Source organism: Haliaeetus albicilla, chromosome 5 (genome assembly GCF_947461875.1).
Source record: "Haliaeetus albicilla chromosome 5, bHalAlb1.1, whole genome shotgun sequence".
NCBI classification, from domain to species: domain Eukaryota; kingdom Metazoa; phylum Chordata; class Aves; order Accipitriformes; family Accipitridae; genus Haliaeetus; species Haliaeetus albicilla.
This window is the reverse complement of record NC_091487.1, coordinates 27,435,633-27,452,426: the sequence shown is the minus strand read 5'-3', so window position 1 is coordinate 27,452,426 and position 16,794 is coordinate 27,435,633. Positions and strand designations below refer to the sequence as shown.

General features: G+C 44.0%; 1 protein-coding gene across 1 annotated transcript; it reads right to left on the bottom strand.

Annotated features, from left to right (window-relative positions):
* Nucleotides 1-14,602: 14,602 nt before the first annotated feature.
* Nucleotides 14,603-16,773, bottom strand: CLEC14A (C-type lectin domain containing 14A). Its single transcript, XM_069783938.1, is given in 2 exon segments — nucleotides 14,603-16,540; nucleotides 16,543-16,773. Coding segments are annotated over 2 exon segments (1,398 nt in total). The 5' UTR covers nucleotides 16,681-16,773; the 3' UTR covers nucleotides 14,603-15,280.
* Between the last annotated feature and the right edge of the window lie 21 nt (nucleotides 16,774-16,794).

Below are 16,794 nucleotides of genomic sequence, written 5' to 3'. Positions count from 1 at the left end.
TAAGCTTATTTAACTTTACACAGAAACCAAACGTCTGTCAAAACAGTAAAATGCCCCCCGATACCACACAATGCTCTTTGTAGAGCTTCACTTAAAATCTCACTCTCACTCAATCTCTTCAAAATGTATAAATCTCAATCTTACAAGGTCTTTACACCTAGGCGTATTGTTATGTATGGTCAGGTTAAACAGAGAGTCAGTCTACTTTCTACTGTTGGATTTGTTTAACATCAGACAGGGTGAAGCAAAAGTTAAAAAGCAGTGATTCGTACCCGATAGTCACCTTTGATAAAGAGTTGAGCCTGTTTGGGGGTTTTGGTTTTTGTTTTACTTTGCCTCTAAACACAGCTGTGATGGATGCCTGCACACCTACCAGCACATGCACTGTAGTTTCGGGTCTCCCAGGCAGAGCGCAGCTCATCCTGGGCAGAGCAGCCGGGTGCTGCAGCGGAGGCTGCTGGTGCCTCAGCAGATGGCAGGCTTCCCTTGGCAGGGGTGCGCTCACTCACTCCCAGCCAGCAGTGCCCCTGTCAGGACTGGCTAAGAACATCCTCTGTAGTTTCAGCTGGAAACAAAATCTGTTTATCCTAAACTAACAGTTCTTCCCGGTATTTTTTCACCTTGAGTTTAGTTTTGACTTTGGCAGGGGGAGAGGTGATCAACAGCTGTAAATTACTCTTAATTTGCTTTGGAAGAAAAAGTTGGTTCATTCTGTGTTATTATTCTAAATAGTAGAATGTAACTACCTGAAAAAAAAAGCTGTCTTCATGAAAAAAATGTGCACCGGAAAACAAATAGAACTCTTTTCAATGCTTTCCAAACTGCAAATAAGAGTCTTTACATTTCATATGGAAATGATTTGAACTAATGCTTAATTCATGGGAAAAAAAGAGTACAGTGACGTATTTCTTGGTGATGTTTTGCCTCTTTATACAGCTGTAAGAATTTTCATCTACAAATGGGCAAACTGTAATTTATAACCAGTACTATGTTGCTGCATTTTATCCATGAGTATACTATTTTAAAAATACTGCATACACTTTGTCATGGAAATTGGCCCCGTGCCACTGAAATCCATGCAACTTTTGTTGTTCTTTGTTTAGCCTAGGACCTATACCCCAAAGTGTGATAGCTCTGGCTAGTATCTAGTCAATGGGCTGGCCTATTTCCTGTGGCAGACACAAAGAGAGAATGGTCTTCACATGGCACATATCTCAGGTACCTCTGCAGCATTTTCCCACTCGAAGGAAGGTATGCAGGAAATTACTCTCCTTTCTCACTAGGCTTCCCAGCACAGCAGCAAAGAACATGCATCTCATAATGCTGGGGCTGACTGCTATGTGCCGTTAGTGGGCTTCAACCAGGCTGGCTGCAGAGGCTTTATATCGGGCCTGTGGATGAAAAAGGTGATGGCCACGTGCAGATCCTCTGTCTCTTGAGGTGGTCCCTACTGCAGAGAACATCACACAGTGTATGGTTTCTTTGCATTTGACACTTAAAGAACCCATCTGATTTCTTCACAGAGTAGAAGAATCAGATTTCTGAATGTGACGTAAGTGTTTCTGAAATGCCAGGTTTCCAGTGAATCGGAGTAAAATAAAAGGCTTTCTGGTTCTTTTAAAAAAACCCTAAAAGTCTGCATTTCAAATGTGTGTGGCACACTATTAACACTGTGACCATATACTGTATTTTAAACAGTTTCCCAAAATCAGCATCCTAATTTTAAATATTAAATCATCTTACTGAAATAGAATGAGCCACTGATGAATAAGGTATGTAAGATTTTACTTTTCTCTGCCATGTTTCCAGAACAGCAGTGTAAATCAGTGTCTTAAAATCCTGCCCTCCCCGCCAAAAAAAATCCAAGAAAAATAATCTTTTAAAAAGCCAGAAGAAATTAGCCAAGAAAGAAATGTCAATCCAGTGTTCTAGACTCTGTGATTTCAGCCCCTAGAAACCTTAACTGACTCCAGAGCTCTACAGACAAGAATGTGAATTATGAATCTCTAGAGGAGAATAAAATATTTCTACTGCATTGTGTATTCAGCATTTCCATCCTCTTCGACACAGAGCCTTATTGGACCGCTAACTGCAGGCTAAGCCACAGGAAAAGAGGGTAATTTACTAATCAGATTACTCTCTGAGAATAATGCTTTTAGATGTTATATTTTGTAGAGAGAAATAGCCAAGAAGAACAGGTGAACCATAGAGTATTTCAAAGTATGTCACTAGACAGCTATAAACCAAGCATAGTTTTGACAAGAAAGATGCTTTTCAATAGAAGCTAACTATGCCCACACCCTTCCAAAAGCCTAAAATCTGGCTTTGGCAGATTAGTAAGCAGCCATGAAGCAGGGACAGCAAGGTGGTGTATCCTACCTGAGATATATCGGTTTTCATTTCCAGTCTGGATGGAATATATTTGTCATTATATGCTTATCGTGTCTATGATGGGTTGTCACGTCCCAGTCTCTCAGGACGATGACTCAGGTTAGCTGATTCCCAGGTCAGGATTAAGGTGAGACGACACCAGGGATCCTTTAACTCACAAAACTCAACTTTTACTCACTCACAACAAGAATTGGCATGCTCACCACAAAAATCGGCATGAAACTATGCCAGTAAACTGTGTAGCCATGTGCTAACCATACATCATCAAATATATACTACAGGCCTTGCTTATTTGGGGATCAGTTCAGGGAAGACAGTAAGGAGAGCCCTCCCATTGGGTCACGAGGTTCAGAGCAGAGCCCCTTTTGCTTTCTATACTCCTTCTCAGAGAGGAGCCTGGGGACAGCTGGATCCGCTCCTAGTCCCAGACTTGGTCAGCGGTTTATGTCCAAAGGGATAAAGTGTTAGGATTACGGAGAGAGGGAGGAGAGAAAGGTGTCAGCGTCCTGGGTCCAGCATTGGTCCCACCAGCCAAGGGGTCCCGTTCCAGTGGGCGCACGCCCATGGGGCTTCAGTTTGTGTCCTTTTATCATCCTTGCCCCCCCTTTGGGTGGGCACTCAAACTCATTAGGCTAATTAGGTGTCATGAGCAGTTTGTGAGCCTTTGGGAAAGAGGTCCATGGGCTTGCGGGGTCGTTTGGGGAGTAACTTCCCGTTCCCTGCAACGTGATGTTTGGCCATGCAGGGTTAGCTGTCCTGCTCGGCACATCCAAACCAGCATTACCAGATCGGGGAGCTGTGCACCCTCCGGCCCACCCTCCCCCTCCTGTTGCTGCTGGGTGCTGCTGGGCTTCTCTTCACCTGGGGTTCCTTGCTAGGCAGAGTTCCTTGTTATCCAGAGTTCATCTTTAAACAGACAGGTTAAACAGACAGGTCCTTTTATCATCCTTGCCCACTACGATGTTTGAGGCTTTAAGTCTTTCAGTCTCTCTCATGGGCAGACTAACCTTGAAAGCAATGTAAATGTACAGAAGACCCATTCTACTCTCCCTTTTCCCAAGAAAAGTCTTTTCTACACAGGTTCTTATGCTGTGTAATACGACTTGAGGGTCACTCTGTGGGTTCTTGAGCTTCCTAACTAAAAACGCTCATCTAAAAGTGCCCAAACGCATAGCATATGGGGGTTGTAGGGCAGACAAGGCTTACAAGATTTATGACTTGGGACCTGCTGATCCCTGTGATAATCATGCTAATTGGATTGTATTGGCCATGCGTACGTTGCTGGTGACAGTGCTCTTTCAGTGTATGTGTGGGCCCTCCCGATCGCACAGCTCTGTAAGACATCCCAGAGGGAAGCTGTGAGCTTCTGCAAGGGTGCTGCAACACACTGCTCTGCATCATGCTGAATAAAGCTGAGTAACGGCGGTGCTGGCACTGACTGATAAAAGCGAAGGGCCACAAGTTCAGCTGATTCATGCAGGACTTGCGGGTACTCAAATTTACAACAGCAAGCTCAAATGATTGCTGGTCAGCTGGAATAGTTCAAAATGTGGCAAAGCTGTACAAAGCAAGCATGTATGAATGTATACACACATACACAATGTGCATGCACATATATACGCTTCTTTCTTGTGAAATATATAAACACCCTGTTTGGTCCATTACCCAGCATGTAAAGGGATGAATTAGAATGAATATTGGCTACAAAGGAATTTACTAATAGTAAAATTCAGATTTCAGTGGCTGGACAGGTAGGTAGCACAATTTTACTATTTAGGCAACAGTAAGCCTTTGGTTTGCTTTTGTGCTGCTCTGATGTGTAGAGGAAGTTGGTGCATTAATTCTGCTAAGGAGGTGAGTCCCTGCCTGATGAAGTTGGAACTGGCAGGAGATCTTACAGAAAAAAACGCGACTAGTGTTTGATTTAGAACTGGAGTGGCTATATTTGGAGATATCCCTTTGATGTTCAGAAAGTTTGGAGCTTGCTAGCACTCACTGAGAGCTGCAATTGCCCAGCACTTCAGGAAATCACTCCCCATGCCTACTACATGGACCAACCACACCCTTCCCCAGCTGGGATAAGATAAACATCTCCATCAGAGGTCTAAACCAGGAAACTAGTGGAGGCTATGATTATGGCCTTTTCACTATTTAAGTAGGTTAAATACATTATAATATATTGTAAATGTATACAAAAGTACATCGTCTATGACAGTACCAGCTATAGGCTGGGGATCTTGTTGCTCTCTGGTTTCTGTTAAAAACAGACATAGATGGATCTTGCCCCCTTAGCCAGTCAATGAGAGACAAGTCATGGATAAAAGAAAAATTTGAAAAGCATTGGATTATTGAACAGAAAATCAATACCAGTATTAGTGAGTTTATTTTCCTAACACTGCAGCAGAATTATTTTGTATATCATTTGGTCACAGAAAGAAAAAAGACACTTTTAGAAGCTAAACTGACTGTACAATATTGTAAAGAAGCTTTCTTTAAGGAGTTTCATATGTCTTCATGCAAACTACAACTTTGGTGTTAAAACAGGCTTACTATCTTATGCCTTCTATTTTCTATACCATTTTGTATTCTTTCGATAAACTTGAGTGTCTTCATAAGAAAAATTGCTTATTTACCCACTGAAGACTCTTGGCTGCTATCAGTAACAGATTTCAGTGATGTTTTGAACCACTACATCAGCTAAAGACCTAGTCCATGGTTCATGCCTTAGATTTATACAAATTACACAAATCAATTGCAAGACAAAATGAATGAATGAAAGAAAATTCAATGAAGTGAAAGATAAGAACCACAGAGAATGTATTTTTTAATGCACAGTATATATCTTGTTTTAATTTTTATGCCGGTAGCTGTTAACTGATCACATAGCTAAAGTCCAGAAGAAATTGAATCTCATCTGCCACTTGTACTAATACAAGAGTGTACAAAATACTCATCAGTTAACTGGGAGGAAAAGTTATGGGAATGGCGCTCTCAGATGCATGTATGTGAAGTTGTTACAGGTGTGGGGAGAGGTGGGGTTTTAATTGTCACTGTTGTTGTTCCTGTTATTTATGGTGGAAAAGAAGGTGGAAGGGTTGCAGGGCTTTATGCCATGTCATACAAGAACAGGCAAAACATTCAAGATATATTCACATCAGGGCAAAAGACTGGATATTTGGGGAGAATGGATGTGAAAGAAGGCAAAACTGGTGGGTATCTGACACTGAACAGCCTTAGAAAGAAGGAATGTGAAATGGAGAAAAATCAAGGGTGGGATGCCCAGCAGAGGCCATTTTGTTAGGAAAAGAGGAAAAAAAAAAATAGAGTCCATTACAGGCATTATAAAGCAGGACTTGGCTCTTTCATGTAATTAATTTAGATTTTTTAGGGCACAGCAAATACATAAACTTCCAACTCAGCAAAAAAAGATTAAGTTCTGATTTTTATGTCAGCTGCTATTTTCAAAGCTAGCTATTCTTTTTGAAGGTTAGAAAGTATCTAGTATTTTTTCTAAGAACCAAGTGATAATTTAAGTAGTTTATGGAATTACTAGAAACTCAGGAAAACAGTGCAGAAAACAGATAGATAATAGATTTTTAAAAATGCTAATTTATTTTGGATTTTTCAGATGGTGTGAATTTCATTGATTATTTCCTTTCCTTTTATCATTAAAATTGAAAAAAGTCTTACCAAATTTTTGCTCAACGCAAAGAACAACTCCATATCAACAAGACAGAAATGGAATACAGCGGCATTTTCTCTGCTCCTTCACTGTCATGAAGTAAGATTTACAGAATCTCTGACTTTAAAAGCATCTTCAGTGCTATGACTGGGAAAATCACTTCCCATAAGAGAAATATATACTCTTAAGAACGAAAGGTAATGTTCACATATTCCTCTCCACAGGCCTTGAAACTCTGAACTTAGTTTAGCATGAAGGCAGAGCTACATTCCCAAGATGGCTGATCTGATCTACAGAGGATTGCAGGTTTCAGTGTACTCATTCAAGAACCTTTCATTTTAACTAAGATTTGACTGAAAATAAGCAAGAGAATAAACTCCCTAAGCATGGAAGAAAATCTCCTTATACATTCATATTTGTGGAAAAATATGTCAGTCTTATTTGCCCTGAAATAGGTTCTAGAGTCCACAGAAGGACTTCTGACCAGACAGAATTTTGCTCAAAGAAACTATTCCCACAATCTCAAATTTTACTGGGAAAACATATTCTCTGTAAATGTATACCAATATATGCACAGTTTAATTTTTAACACAAAAAAAGAATATGCATTTAAACCTAAGTTCTTGTCTTTTACTGCAGCAAAGCTGACTTTATATGATAAGCCAGTACAGTAGGATGTTCTTTTGAGAGATCTAAACTGGATTTATGGAATTGCAATGGATGTTAACAGCATTAGTGTGGTCAATTCATTTGAAAGTAATGAAAACTTCCTCATTAGTATCTGTCTGATGTATAGGTAAGTAAAAGAGGACTTGTGATGTAAAAGTTTTGGATATCTAATAATATAATATCACTAAGTATAGGGGAGAACAGACCGTAATGCACATTGTATATTAATAGGTTGATGCTCATGTTGTATATTATCCTCACATCCCTTTAAGCTTCAGAATCTAGAAAAGAATGAAAACCAACTTCATTTTACTTAGGAAGAGTAATGTGTGTGTTCTTACGATTACTTATTCTCTTAGGATATCAGAATTTCTTCAAATGAACCAGAATCTGCTTCATCATCTCAGTGGTTAGGTATAATTGAAAGAGAATCAATTCACTTTAAGTGGCACCACTAACACTGTAGAGTTGGAAGGGTTATTGCCATGAAATCTAGGAGGCTTGTATTCTGAGAAAAAGCTGCATGGACCACATACACACAAATCATTACTTCCTCGGAGAGGAAAGAATCTAAACACAAATGTATTGGGTTGCAGTTCTTCATGAACTGCTCCAGCATGGGTCCCTTCCATGGGCTGCAGTCCTTCAGGCACAGACTGCTCCAGCATGGCTCCCCCATGGGGTCACAAGTCCTGCCAGAAAACCTGCTCCAGCGTAGGCTCCTCTCTCCATGGGGCCACAGGATCCTGCTAGGATCCTGCTCCAGCATGGGCTTTCCACGGGGTCACAGCCTCCTTCAGGGACCCACCTGCTCTGGCGTGGGGTCCTCCCCGGGCTGCAGGTGGATATCTGCTCCACCGTGGACCTCCCTGGGCTGCAGAGGACAGCCTGCCTCACCATGCTCTCCCCCATGGGAGCAGGGGAATCTCTGCTCCGGCACCTGGAGCACCTCCTCCCCCTCCTTCTTCACTGACCTTGCTGTCTGCAGGGTTGTTTCTCTTACATGTTCTCACTCCTCTCTCTGGCTGCAATTCCCATGGGGTTTTTTCCCCGCCCTTCTTAAATGTTACCACAGAGGTGCTGCCACTGTCACTGATGGGCTCAGCCTTGGCCAGTGGCGGGTCCGTCTTGGAGCCGGCTGGCATTGGCTTTGTTGGACCTGGGGGAAGCTTCTAGCAACTTCTCACAGAAACCACCCCTGTAACCCCCCAGCTACCACAACCTTGCCACACAAACCCAGTACAACAAACAACAAAACATTTTTTTTGTGGGCTGCTATCATGACAGACTTACTAGTAACTAAATTTCCAGACATCTTTAATAATTTATTTTTAGCACAACTAGTAAGATGACCCATAAGAGAAGAAATGGATCCTGATTTTGTCCTAAGAAATGGACATTATTTGGCTGAACACTGGCTACAACATACCTAAAATGAACAACTTTGAGTAAAAAAGCTAAAAACATTCACTATGCTAATGTTTAATTCCAAAGCATGCAGGTGCATATAAATTAAGAAGGATGTTAAAAAGAAATTAAAAGGAACAGCTAAAAGGGTAAAGGCTTGCAGGTGGCACTGGGTCTATTTAATATTAGGGGATCAGATTAAACACATATTACATATTAAAAGAAGACATTAGAAAACCACTTTCCCCTAAAAAAATCTAAAAGTTTAACAGTACACAACAGAAAAGGACAGAATTCAAAGTTGAAATCAAGTACAAATAAAGAAAACAGAAGAAAGGGTGAACTTTAGCAAATAAATAGTAAAATTTTAAAGCAGGCCAAAATAAAAAAGAATTGAGGAACACCTGCATAAATACATAGCAACTACCAATGCAAAATTCAGTAGAGCAGGAAACCAACCAGTGTACTTACTGCGGATGAATGCTGATTGTATTTAAGAGTTTCTGGAAGAAAGACCCATAGGGAAAAAGCTGTGAAATCTGATCACCTCTGTTCATTACAGACTATTCTTTTTTTTTTTTTTTTTTGGAAGAGGGGCAATGGATAAGTCTGTGTAAGTTCATCAGAATGAAGAGTTTGTAGGAGTTCTGGAGTAAATCAGACAGTGGACAGTACAAAACTATTAGCAGAGGCTTGTGCTCCCCTAAGAATTCAGAAGGAATTCCCCAATGAAAGAGCTGTACTACTAACTGTGGTGAAACCTGCTGGAAACCCACAGGGCTCTGTCCTGGGATGTGTCCTGCTCAAATTTCTCATAAAAGATCTGGAAAAAACCTGAGTGATAATTTTTTTAAAACATCAGCACAGTTCTCTGCAGTGGTCCAAACAAACAAATTGTTATGTTAGTAACTTCTAAAAACCAGAAGATACTGTTAAGCCATCGTAGAAGACTATAAAGTACATACATCTCCAACAGTTTCTAAATTTGATTACACAAGGAATCCAACAGTATAAGAAAAGGTGCAAAAAAGAATAACAAAACAATCAGATCTATAGAATTGTTTCTAAAAAAAAGAAGAAACTAAATAGACTCCTCTACTTGGGATAGAGATGAGTGAAGGAGTGTATGGCAAAGGTATGGAAAATCAAGAAGATTAACTGATCTACTTTTTTGTCACATGTAAATAAATTGTGGAACTAATTGATAGAGGATGGTGTCCTGGTTTCAGCTGGGATGTAGTTAACTGTCTTCCTAGTAGCTGGTACAGTGCTATGTTTTGAGTTCAGTATGTGAAGAATGTTGATAACACTGATGTTTTCAGTTGTTGCTCAGTAGTGTTTAGACTACAGTCAAGGATTTTTCAGCTTCTCATGCCCAGCCAGGGCACCTGACCCAAACTGGCCAACAGTGTATTCCATACCATGTGACGTCCCATCTAGTTTAGGAACTGGGAAGGGGGGGGCAGGGATTCGCCGCTCGGGGACTGGCTGGGTGTCGGTCGGCGGGTGGTGAGCAATTGCCCTGCGCATCATTTGTACATTTCAATCCTTTTATTACTACTGTTGTCATTTTATTAGTGTTATCATTATCATTATTAGTCTCTTCTTTTCTGTTCTATTAAATCGTTCTTATCTCAACCCAGGAGTTTTACTTCTTTTCCTGATTTTCTCCCCCATCCCACTGGATGGGGGGGGAGTGAGTGAGTGGCTGCGTGGTGCTTAGTTGCTGGCTGGGGTTAAACCACGACAGATGGTTAGATGCCAAAAGTAACAAATCAAATCCAAACTCTGTTAGACATATTGTAGGCTAGCAAAAAGTTTATGAAGTGTGACATGAACTCAAAGTCTTGCAACCTTAGAGTACCTAGGAGAAGTGTCACTTACAGATGTCAAATTTCCTATTCTATTTCTTAAAGCATTTGCTATCATCACAGAGAGACTACTGACTTAAGACGACTTTTAATCTCACTCAAACTATCTGTTCTTATGCTCCTATGTCATGTTCCAGGCAACAGTGTAAACCATTCTTATCAGTCCAAAACACAAGACCTTGTTGGTTACGTTCCAAAAACAAAACCATGCTTTTCTGAGATATTACAGCCCATGTGCTGTTTCTGGATTAATGACTGAAAATGTTTATTTGTTCGCAAACCACCACATTTTGAGTAACAAACACCTGAAAAAATATGCAGCAAGAGGATGGTAAGGATGGATACATTCTGCTAAAGATGGATACTTGCCTCTCTTTCTTATCTCTCCCTCCTCAGCTCATCCTCTCCCAGGACCTGCAGGATTCTCACTGTGTTATCCATGAAATACATAATAGTAGTTGTTTCCCCATCCTAAGACTGGCAGGTGGCAGGAGGGAAAGGACATAAATGTGGGACCACTATCACGTCTCTGCCTTCCGCACCTCTACTGCTGCTCTCAGGTAGCTCGCCTACAGAGCAGCAGTCCTTCGTCTGCAATGCAGAAAATGGAAGAGACTTGCTTGCAAACAGATGACTCCCAGTTCACATTCACTTTCCAATCTCCCAGTGCCGGAGCTCTACAAGTCCAGAGGAGAAAGGCAAGGCTGCATAATGGGGGAAGAAGGAAAGGCATGAAGTTTATTCTATTTTTGATCCCTGGGAGTGTGGTTACTGCTGCTGCCTTGCTGTGTTTGCCTTTTAAGTCAGTTATGTATCATTAGTGAAATATATGAATCACCACTCTACAGCCCTGATAAATGTCCACGTCCTGAAGAAATAGAAAATATTATTTCTAGAAGAAACTAAGTTGCATGTACCAGTGATTAAGCTCCATGCAATAAATGAGGAAAGATAATGAGGTCTGAAAACATGAAAAAAATTGATTAAGTGATAGGAAATTATGCTTCCTGGGGGAAGCACAGAATCCATTCATTTTTTAATCTTCTTTAAGCTATATACTACACTTAAAAAAGGAGAAAAGTTCTTTAAAGTATTTGAATTTTGCCCATGTCCAGTTTTAGATTTCACTTTAATCCCATAACACACTTAATCAAGCCCTCAGCAGTATAAATCATTATTAAAAATTTGGGGAGAATTAAAATTTTATTTCTGATTATTTGATGAATACAAACCATTAAAAATTCATCACATGTTAATGAATAAAATGTACAGCTGACAAATGATGTGCCTACCATTCAAACTATCTTTGGAGGAATTGAGGAAATCTAAAAATTAGATTTAATAATTGACAACAGGGGACACTTTTTGGATCACTGTAATAGATGAGAGATTTGGACATTCCTACTCTTTACAGAAATCACCATTTAAAAATGTGGACTCACAGATTCTTGTGTCCACCATTTATTACTGTTACATTATTACATCCAGTCTTCTAGTTAAGAGCCAGGGTCTACAACACTATGTATGCATTAGCCCAGGGAATTTACAATTTAAAAAAAAACCCCACTTAATATGAACCACTAGAATTGAAAGTACCAAATGATTTTAAATCCTCCACACAAATGTATCCATTGTAAAACTCACAGATACAAAGTTTATATGTGATTTATATGGCTTTAGTGTGGGATGAAATAATGTTTTTCCTGTACTGAAAAAACACAGTTGCAATATTATATACTTATACAATATGTTTAGTCAAAGGACATGTATGTAACATGAGGGAAAAGGAGAAGATTTGTATCCATCTCTGCTATGTTTTGGAAAAATATTTACATTTGATTATGTGTTTTACATATGGTGTTACATAAGAATTAAAAGAAAGTTGCATCTGATTTCACAACCAGACACTTCTATCAGTCCTTGTTAGGATTATCTGTACTCATTATGACCTTACCTATTCTCCTCCTATGGATGTAAACAGCAAACCCTGCAATCAATCTGCCTTGCAGGCCGCTGAATCATGGTTACGATATGAGCCAATAGTCCATGTTGCAAGTCAGTTACCTGTTGGTTTCCTATTTAAGAAAGAAACAATTTAAATTGAGAGTGGAAAGCAAAAATGATTTATCCTTTCTCCCAAACCGTGCACTTCTTGGTCTGAACCATTAGAGAAAGAGAAATTCATGCATTTCAAACCTGCTCAGGTTCCAATCAAATCCAAATGCTACTGGCTTTGTATTCTACTGACTGCAAAAACGAGGTAAAGAAACCCAAACAGACAAAACAAGAATCTCTAACATGTAAAAACAACAGAAGCTACGGTAAAATTACGGCCATTTAGCCATTCCTTGAAGAGACACAAGGCACTGTGATCTTGCTTTTAGAAAGGTGACTTGCACAGCTGGAGACATAGGTTAGCTGATTTTTCTGATTTAAATTTAGATGTGTGTTTTACAAGCATTTAAATATGAGTAGCCTCCCTAGGCTTTCTTTACAGTCAATGTAGAGAAATGGCACTTCTAGGATGCAATTCATTGGCCCTGTTTGCAGCATCTAGCCTAAAATGAGAGAAATTGCAAGTATATACTTCTCTCCATAGGCTGTAAGGGAGTCTAGGTGAGTAGATGAGTCTAGATGAGCAGTTAGAGATGTCTACACCTGGTGAGATGGATCCCATCCTTAGATGTAAAATACTCTGGTTTCAGGTGAGTCAAATTATAAACCAGGGAAAACATAACAGAATCCCTGTGTAGTCCTTCAGACTGAAGTTTAATCTATTTTGAAGCCCTGGGAGTGTGGTTACAGCTGCTGCCTTGCTGTGTTTGCCTTTAAAGTCTGTTATGTATCATTAGTGAAATGTATGAATCACCACTCTACAGCCCTGATAAATGTCCACAACCTGAAGAAATGGAAAATATTAATTCTAGAAGGAACTAAGTTGCATGTACCAGTGATTAAGCTCCATGCAGTTAAGTCTAATGCAGTAAGTCTAATGCTTAATCCTGAATCTTGAGTGTGAGAAAAAGAACTCCGAAATCAAAATGTGATTTCACAGGAAGCCAAGACAAACAGTGAAATGAGAATAATAAGATGAGACAGGTGAATCGCTTGCAAGGGCATGAACTTGTACATTTTAACTGAATAGTCTGAGTCAAATCCTAAGAGACGCCAGAAGAACTAGTCAGTTACAGGCACTTAACTCAGTACTTAGCTGTGTGCTTGGTAAGAAAGACTCCTGAAACAGAGAATGCGAGTATTTCTAGAGCTTAGAAAAATATACCTCGAAAGTTGTACAGTCCCATTAAGAGTTCAGCCGTCTAGTATGTGGGAAAGAGGAAAACATAGAAATAATAATTTAGGGAGGCTCTCATTCATCTTAGTTGCTATTTGCTTATACAGCCCCTTGCAGAATGGAGCTCCACACACACTGCCCTCTAAAACAAATGACTTACAGTGATAGTAACAGGTGTGGTATTAAGACAAAAGGCATTAACGGGTAAGTCATTTTCCAAATCTGTGCACATCTGAATGTAGAATCAAGCCTCCTACTGAAGCTGAAAAATGCTTGCCTTCTGAAATACAAATGTCAGATAAACAGATTAGAAAAGCATGCAAATTATGAGACAGCTTTGTAACGAGTAGCGTTCTCACCTAGCTGGATTTCATTCCTGTCATGACACAATGGAATTTATGGCTATAGACAGCCTGATGGCTCACAAGTGTCTGTGATCCCCTTAACAAAAGCAAAAGACTGTTTCTCAGATAGCAACAGCCTATTATCATTAAGCAGAGAGGGTGGGAAAAAGAAAAAACCCACACTATGGCATACTTTATCCTTAGCAGATGTTTACACCAGATTAATCTTCAAGTCTCTGTTTGCAAGAAAAATAGGTAGGTAATAATACACATTGTTTGAAACAGAGTTCTCCAAACTCAACATGAAAGTGACAAAATGAAAGCAGTAGTCAGAAGGTCAGCTCTAAAGAGAGGAAAACAAACCAAAAAAAAGCATCTTTAAAGACATTTCAGAGCTTAAAGTTCTTTTAAGAGGAAAAAATATTTCCTTACCCTCCCCGCACCCCAAAAGGCTTGGATGAGATCCAGTTAGTTGTGTCTTACCGCACTCAGAAAACCTTGAATCAATATTTAACTTCAATTGGAAACCAACACCATAATAATAAGTGAGCATCAGCACTCTGAACTGTAAAGAAAGCCAGCTCTGCAGCCAGGACGAAAGCTGCTTTACAGGAATTCCCAAGGGAAATCACAGAGGAAGTGTTTACCTCATTCAGAAAGGGGCACAAAGGGTGAATCCTTCTTTCCTTACTCTCAAGGGACTCCATGGAAAACAGTGCATCTGACTAAAAAGAATGGGATTTGCATGATGTATTTGGACCCACCTTAATTCCACTCACAGTGCAAAGCGTGTCAACACCTTGTCTGTTTGTAAGGGAGCCACATATTGCATGCAGAAACCAAGTTTTGTACCAATGCACCTTAGGAGAAAAACTGTAACTAAAAAATTTGTTGCTCTGCTACCATAAAAATGAATATTGTATGAAGTAACAAACATAGCAGTGACTTAGGTTTTAAATCATCCTTTATTCTTTTCCTCAGATGAAGTATAAAACTGACAGCCCATTAACCTCCCACTTCCTCAGCAATTTAATGACCTTCTAAGCATAGAAATGCTCTTCATTTTTAAGAATGTCAGTCTGAAAGAGTATGGGTCACAGTTTCCTCCAAAATTATGGCAGTTCACCTCTCCAAATGCTCCAGCAATTAGAAAGAAAACGAGAGCCTCCAAGTACCACTCAGACAAGGAGTGACTTCTAAATTACAAGACGCGAGCGCTCAAAGTGGTCCCCTTTACACTTGCTCCAAGGACACTTTCTGTGAGGATAAAGACCCACAACCATTGCAGCTGCAGATAAGCAATCGCTCTGTCGGCCAGGCTGCTTTGTTTATATTTTACTTACGTTAGCACCTAAATAACTGGTTTTCAGACTGACAAAAGCTCTTGACTGTCCAACGGCTTCAAACCCCTGAAAGAGGGGGTCGCTGCATGCCCCCCCCGCCTGACGATCTGCAAGTCCTGCGCAGCCAAGTCCCACGGCGCCTCTTCCTCGGCTCCCCGCGGCAGCCGGGCTGGGGGCAAGGGAGACGGGGGCGGGGGGGGGGGGGGGAGCCGAGCGCTGCCCCGGGGTGGGAGCCGCCGCTCGGGGCAGCCCCGAGGGACGGGGCCCCGGCCGCCCCGGGGCTAGTCGCCTCCCGCCGCTCCCCCCGGCTCCGCGGAGCCCGCCTCCGCCTTGCCGCCGGCCTCCGGCGGCTCCTTGTCCCGGCGGCCCTCGGAGCTCTTGTTGAAGCAGAGCTTGAAGACCCCCAGGACGGTCATGACGAGGATGACCAGCACCACCACCGCGACCGTCACCAGGATGAAAACGTAGTTGGAGGAGGAGGAGGAGGAGGGCGGCGGAGCAGCCGTCTTCGCTCCGCCGGCGGCCCGGTTGGTGGCGGCGGGCGGCCCCGCGGAGCCGCCGGGTGCCGGGGCGGAGGGGCGCTGCCCCTCCGCCCCGGCACCCGGCGGCTCCGCGGGGCCGCCCGCGGCGGTGGGGGCCGCCCCCGTGGCCGCGCAAGGCGTCCCGTCCCGCCCGCCCGGCGTGCAGGCACAGGCGAAGCCGCCGGCGGCATCACGGCAGCCGGCGGCCTGGGCGCACCGCCCGCTGCCCGGGCTGCGGTAGCCGCAGGGGCAGAGGGGCTCCTCTGCCCCCTTCCAGGCGAAGCCGGCCCGCTCGGGCTCGCAGGTGAGCCGCACCTCCCCACCGAGGCACGCCACGGCGAGCACGGTGCCCGGCGGGCTGAAGCCGGGGCCGGCGCTGCGCTCCTCGAAGGGGAGGCGGTAGTCGAGGCGGAGGGCGCCCGCGGGGCTGAGGTCGGGGCAGGCGCCCTCGTAGTGGTACTTGCAGACGTAGCCCTGGCTCTCCCGCTGACAGAGCCGCTCCTTCCAGCCCCAGCTGCGGCCGCCGTCGGGGGCCGCCGCCGCCGCCAGGTGCAGCCCGGCGCAGCGGGCGGTGAGGCAGGACCGCACGGGCTCCTTCACCCAGTGGCCGAGCGCCGCCGGCACCTCCCGCGGGGCCGCCCCGCCGCCGGCGCCCTCCCAGGAGAAGCCGCGGAGCGGGTGCCCCGCGTCGGTGCAGGCGGTGGCGTTCCTCTTCAGCCCGACCCAGAAGAGCGAGGGCGCGGGCTCCGCCGCCTCCGCCAGGAGCCCCAGCACCAAGCGCAGCTCCGGCTCGCCGCTGAGCCAGGCCAGGCCGCCCCCGCGGCGGCCGCAGGCGCTGCGGGCCTCGGCGTAGGAGCCGTTGGCGAGGTGGGCGCTGAAGCAGGCGCCGGCGGCCTGGCAGCGCACGGCAGCCCGCGGCGGCGGGGGCCGGCCCAGGGCGCAGGCCGCGGCCAGGAGCAGGCACCAGGGCCCGGCCCGCCTCATGCTGGCGGCGCGGCGCGGCGGGCCGAGGGGCGCGGGCTGCCCCGGCTGCTGTGGCGGCGCCGGGCCCCGCCTCGGGCTGGGCCCGGCCGCCCCACACCAGCGCCGTCCCCGCGCCCACGGCCCTCCCCCGGGCCTGCCGGAGGAAGCGTGTCGGGAGCCGGGGTTGACCTCGGCATCCTCCGTTTGTCGGCGGGCGGGCGAGCACACCTCCCGGTGCAGCCAGGAAGCGCTCGCCCTGCCCGGCGGGCGGGTGTCCAGCCTCGGGGGAGGAGGAAGGTGGAAAATCCCGG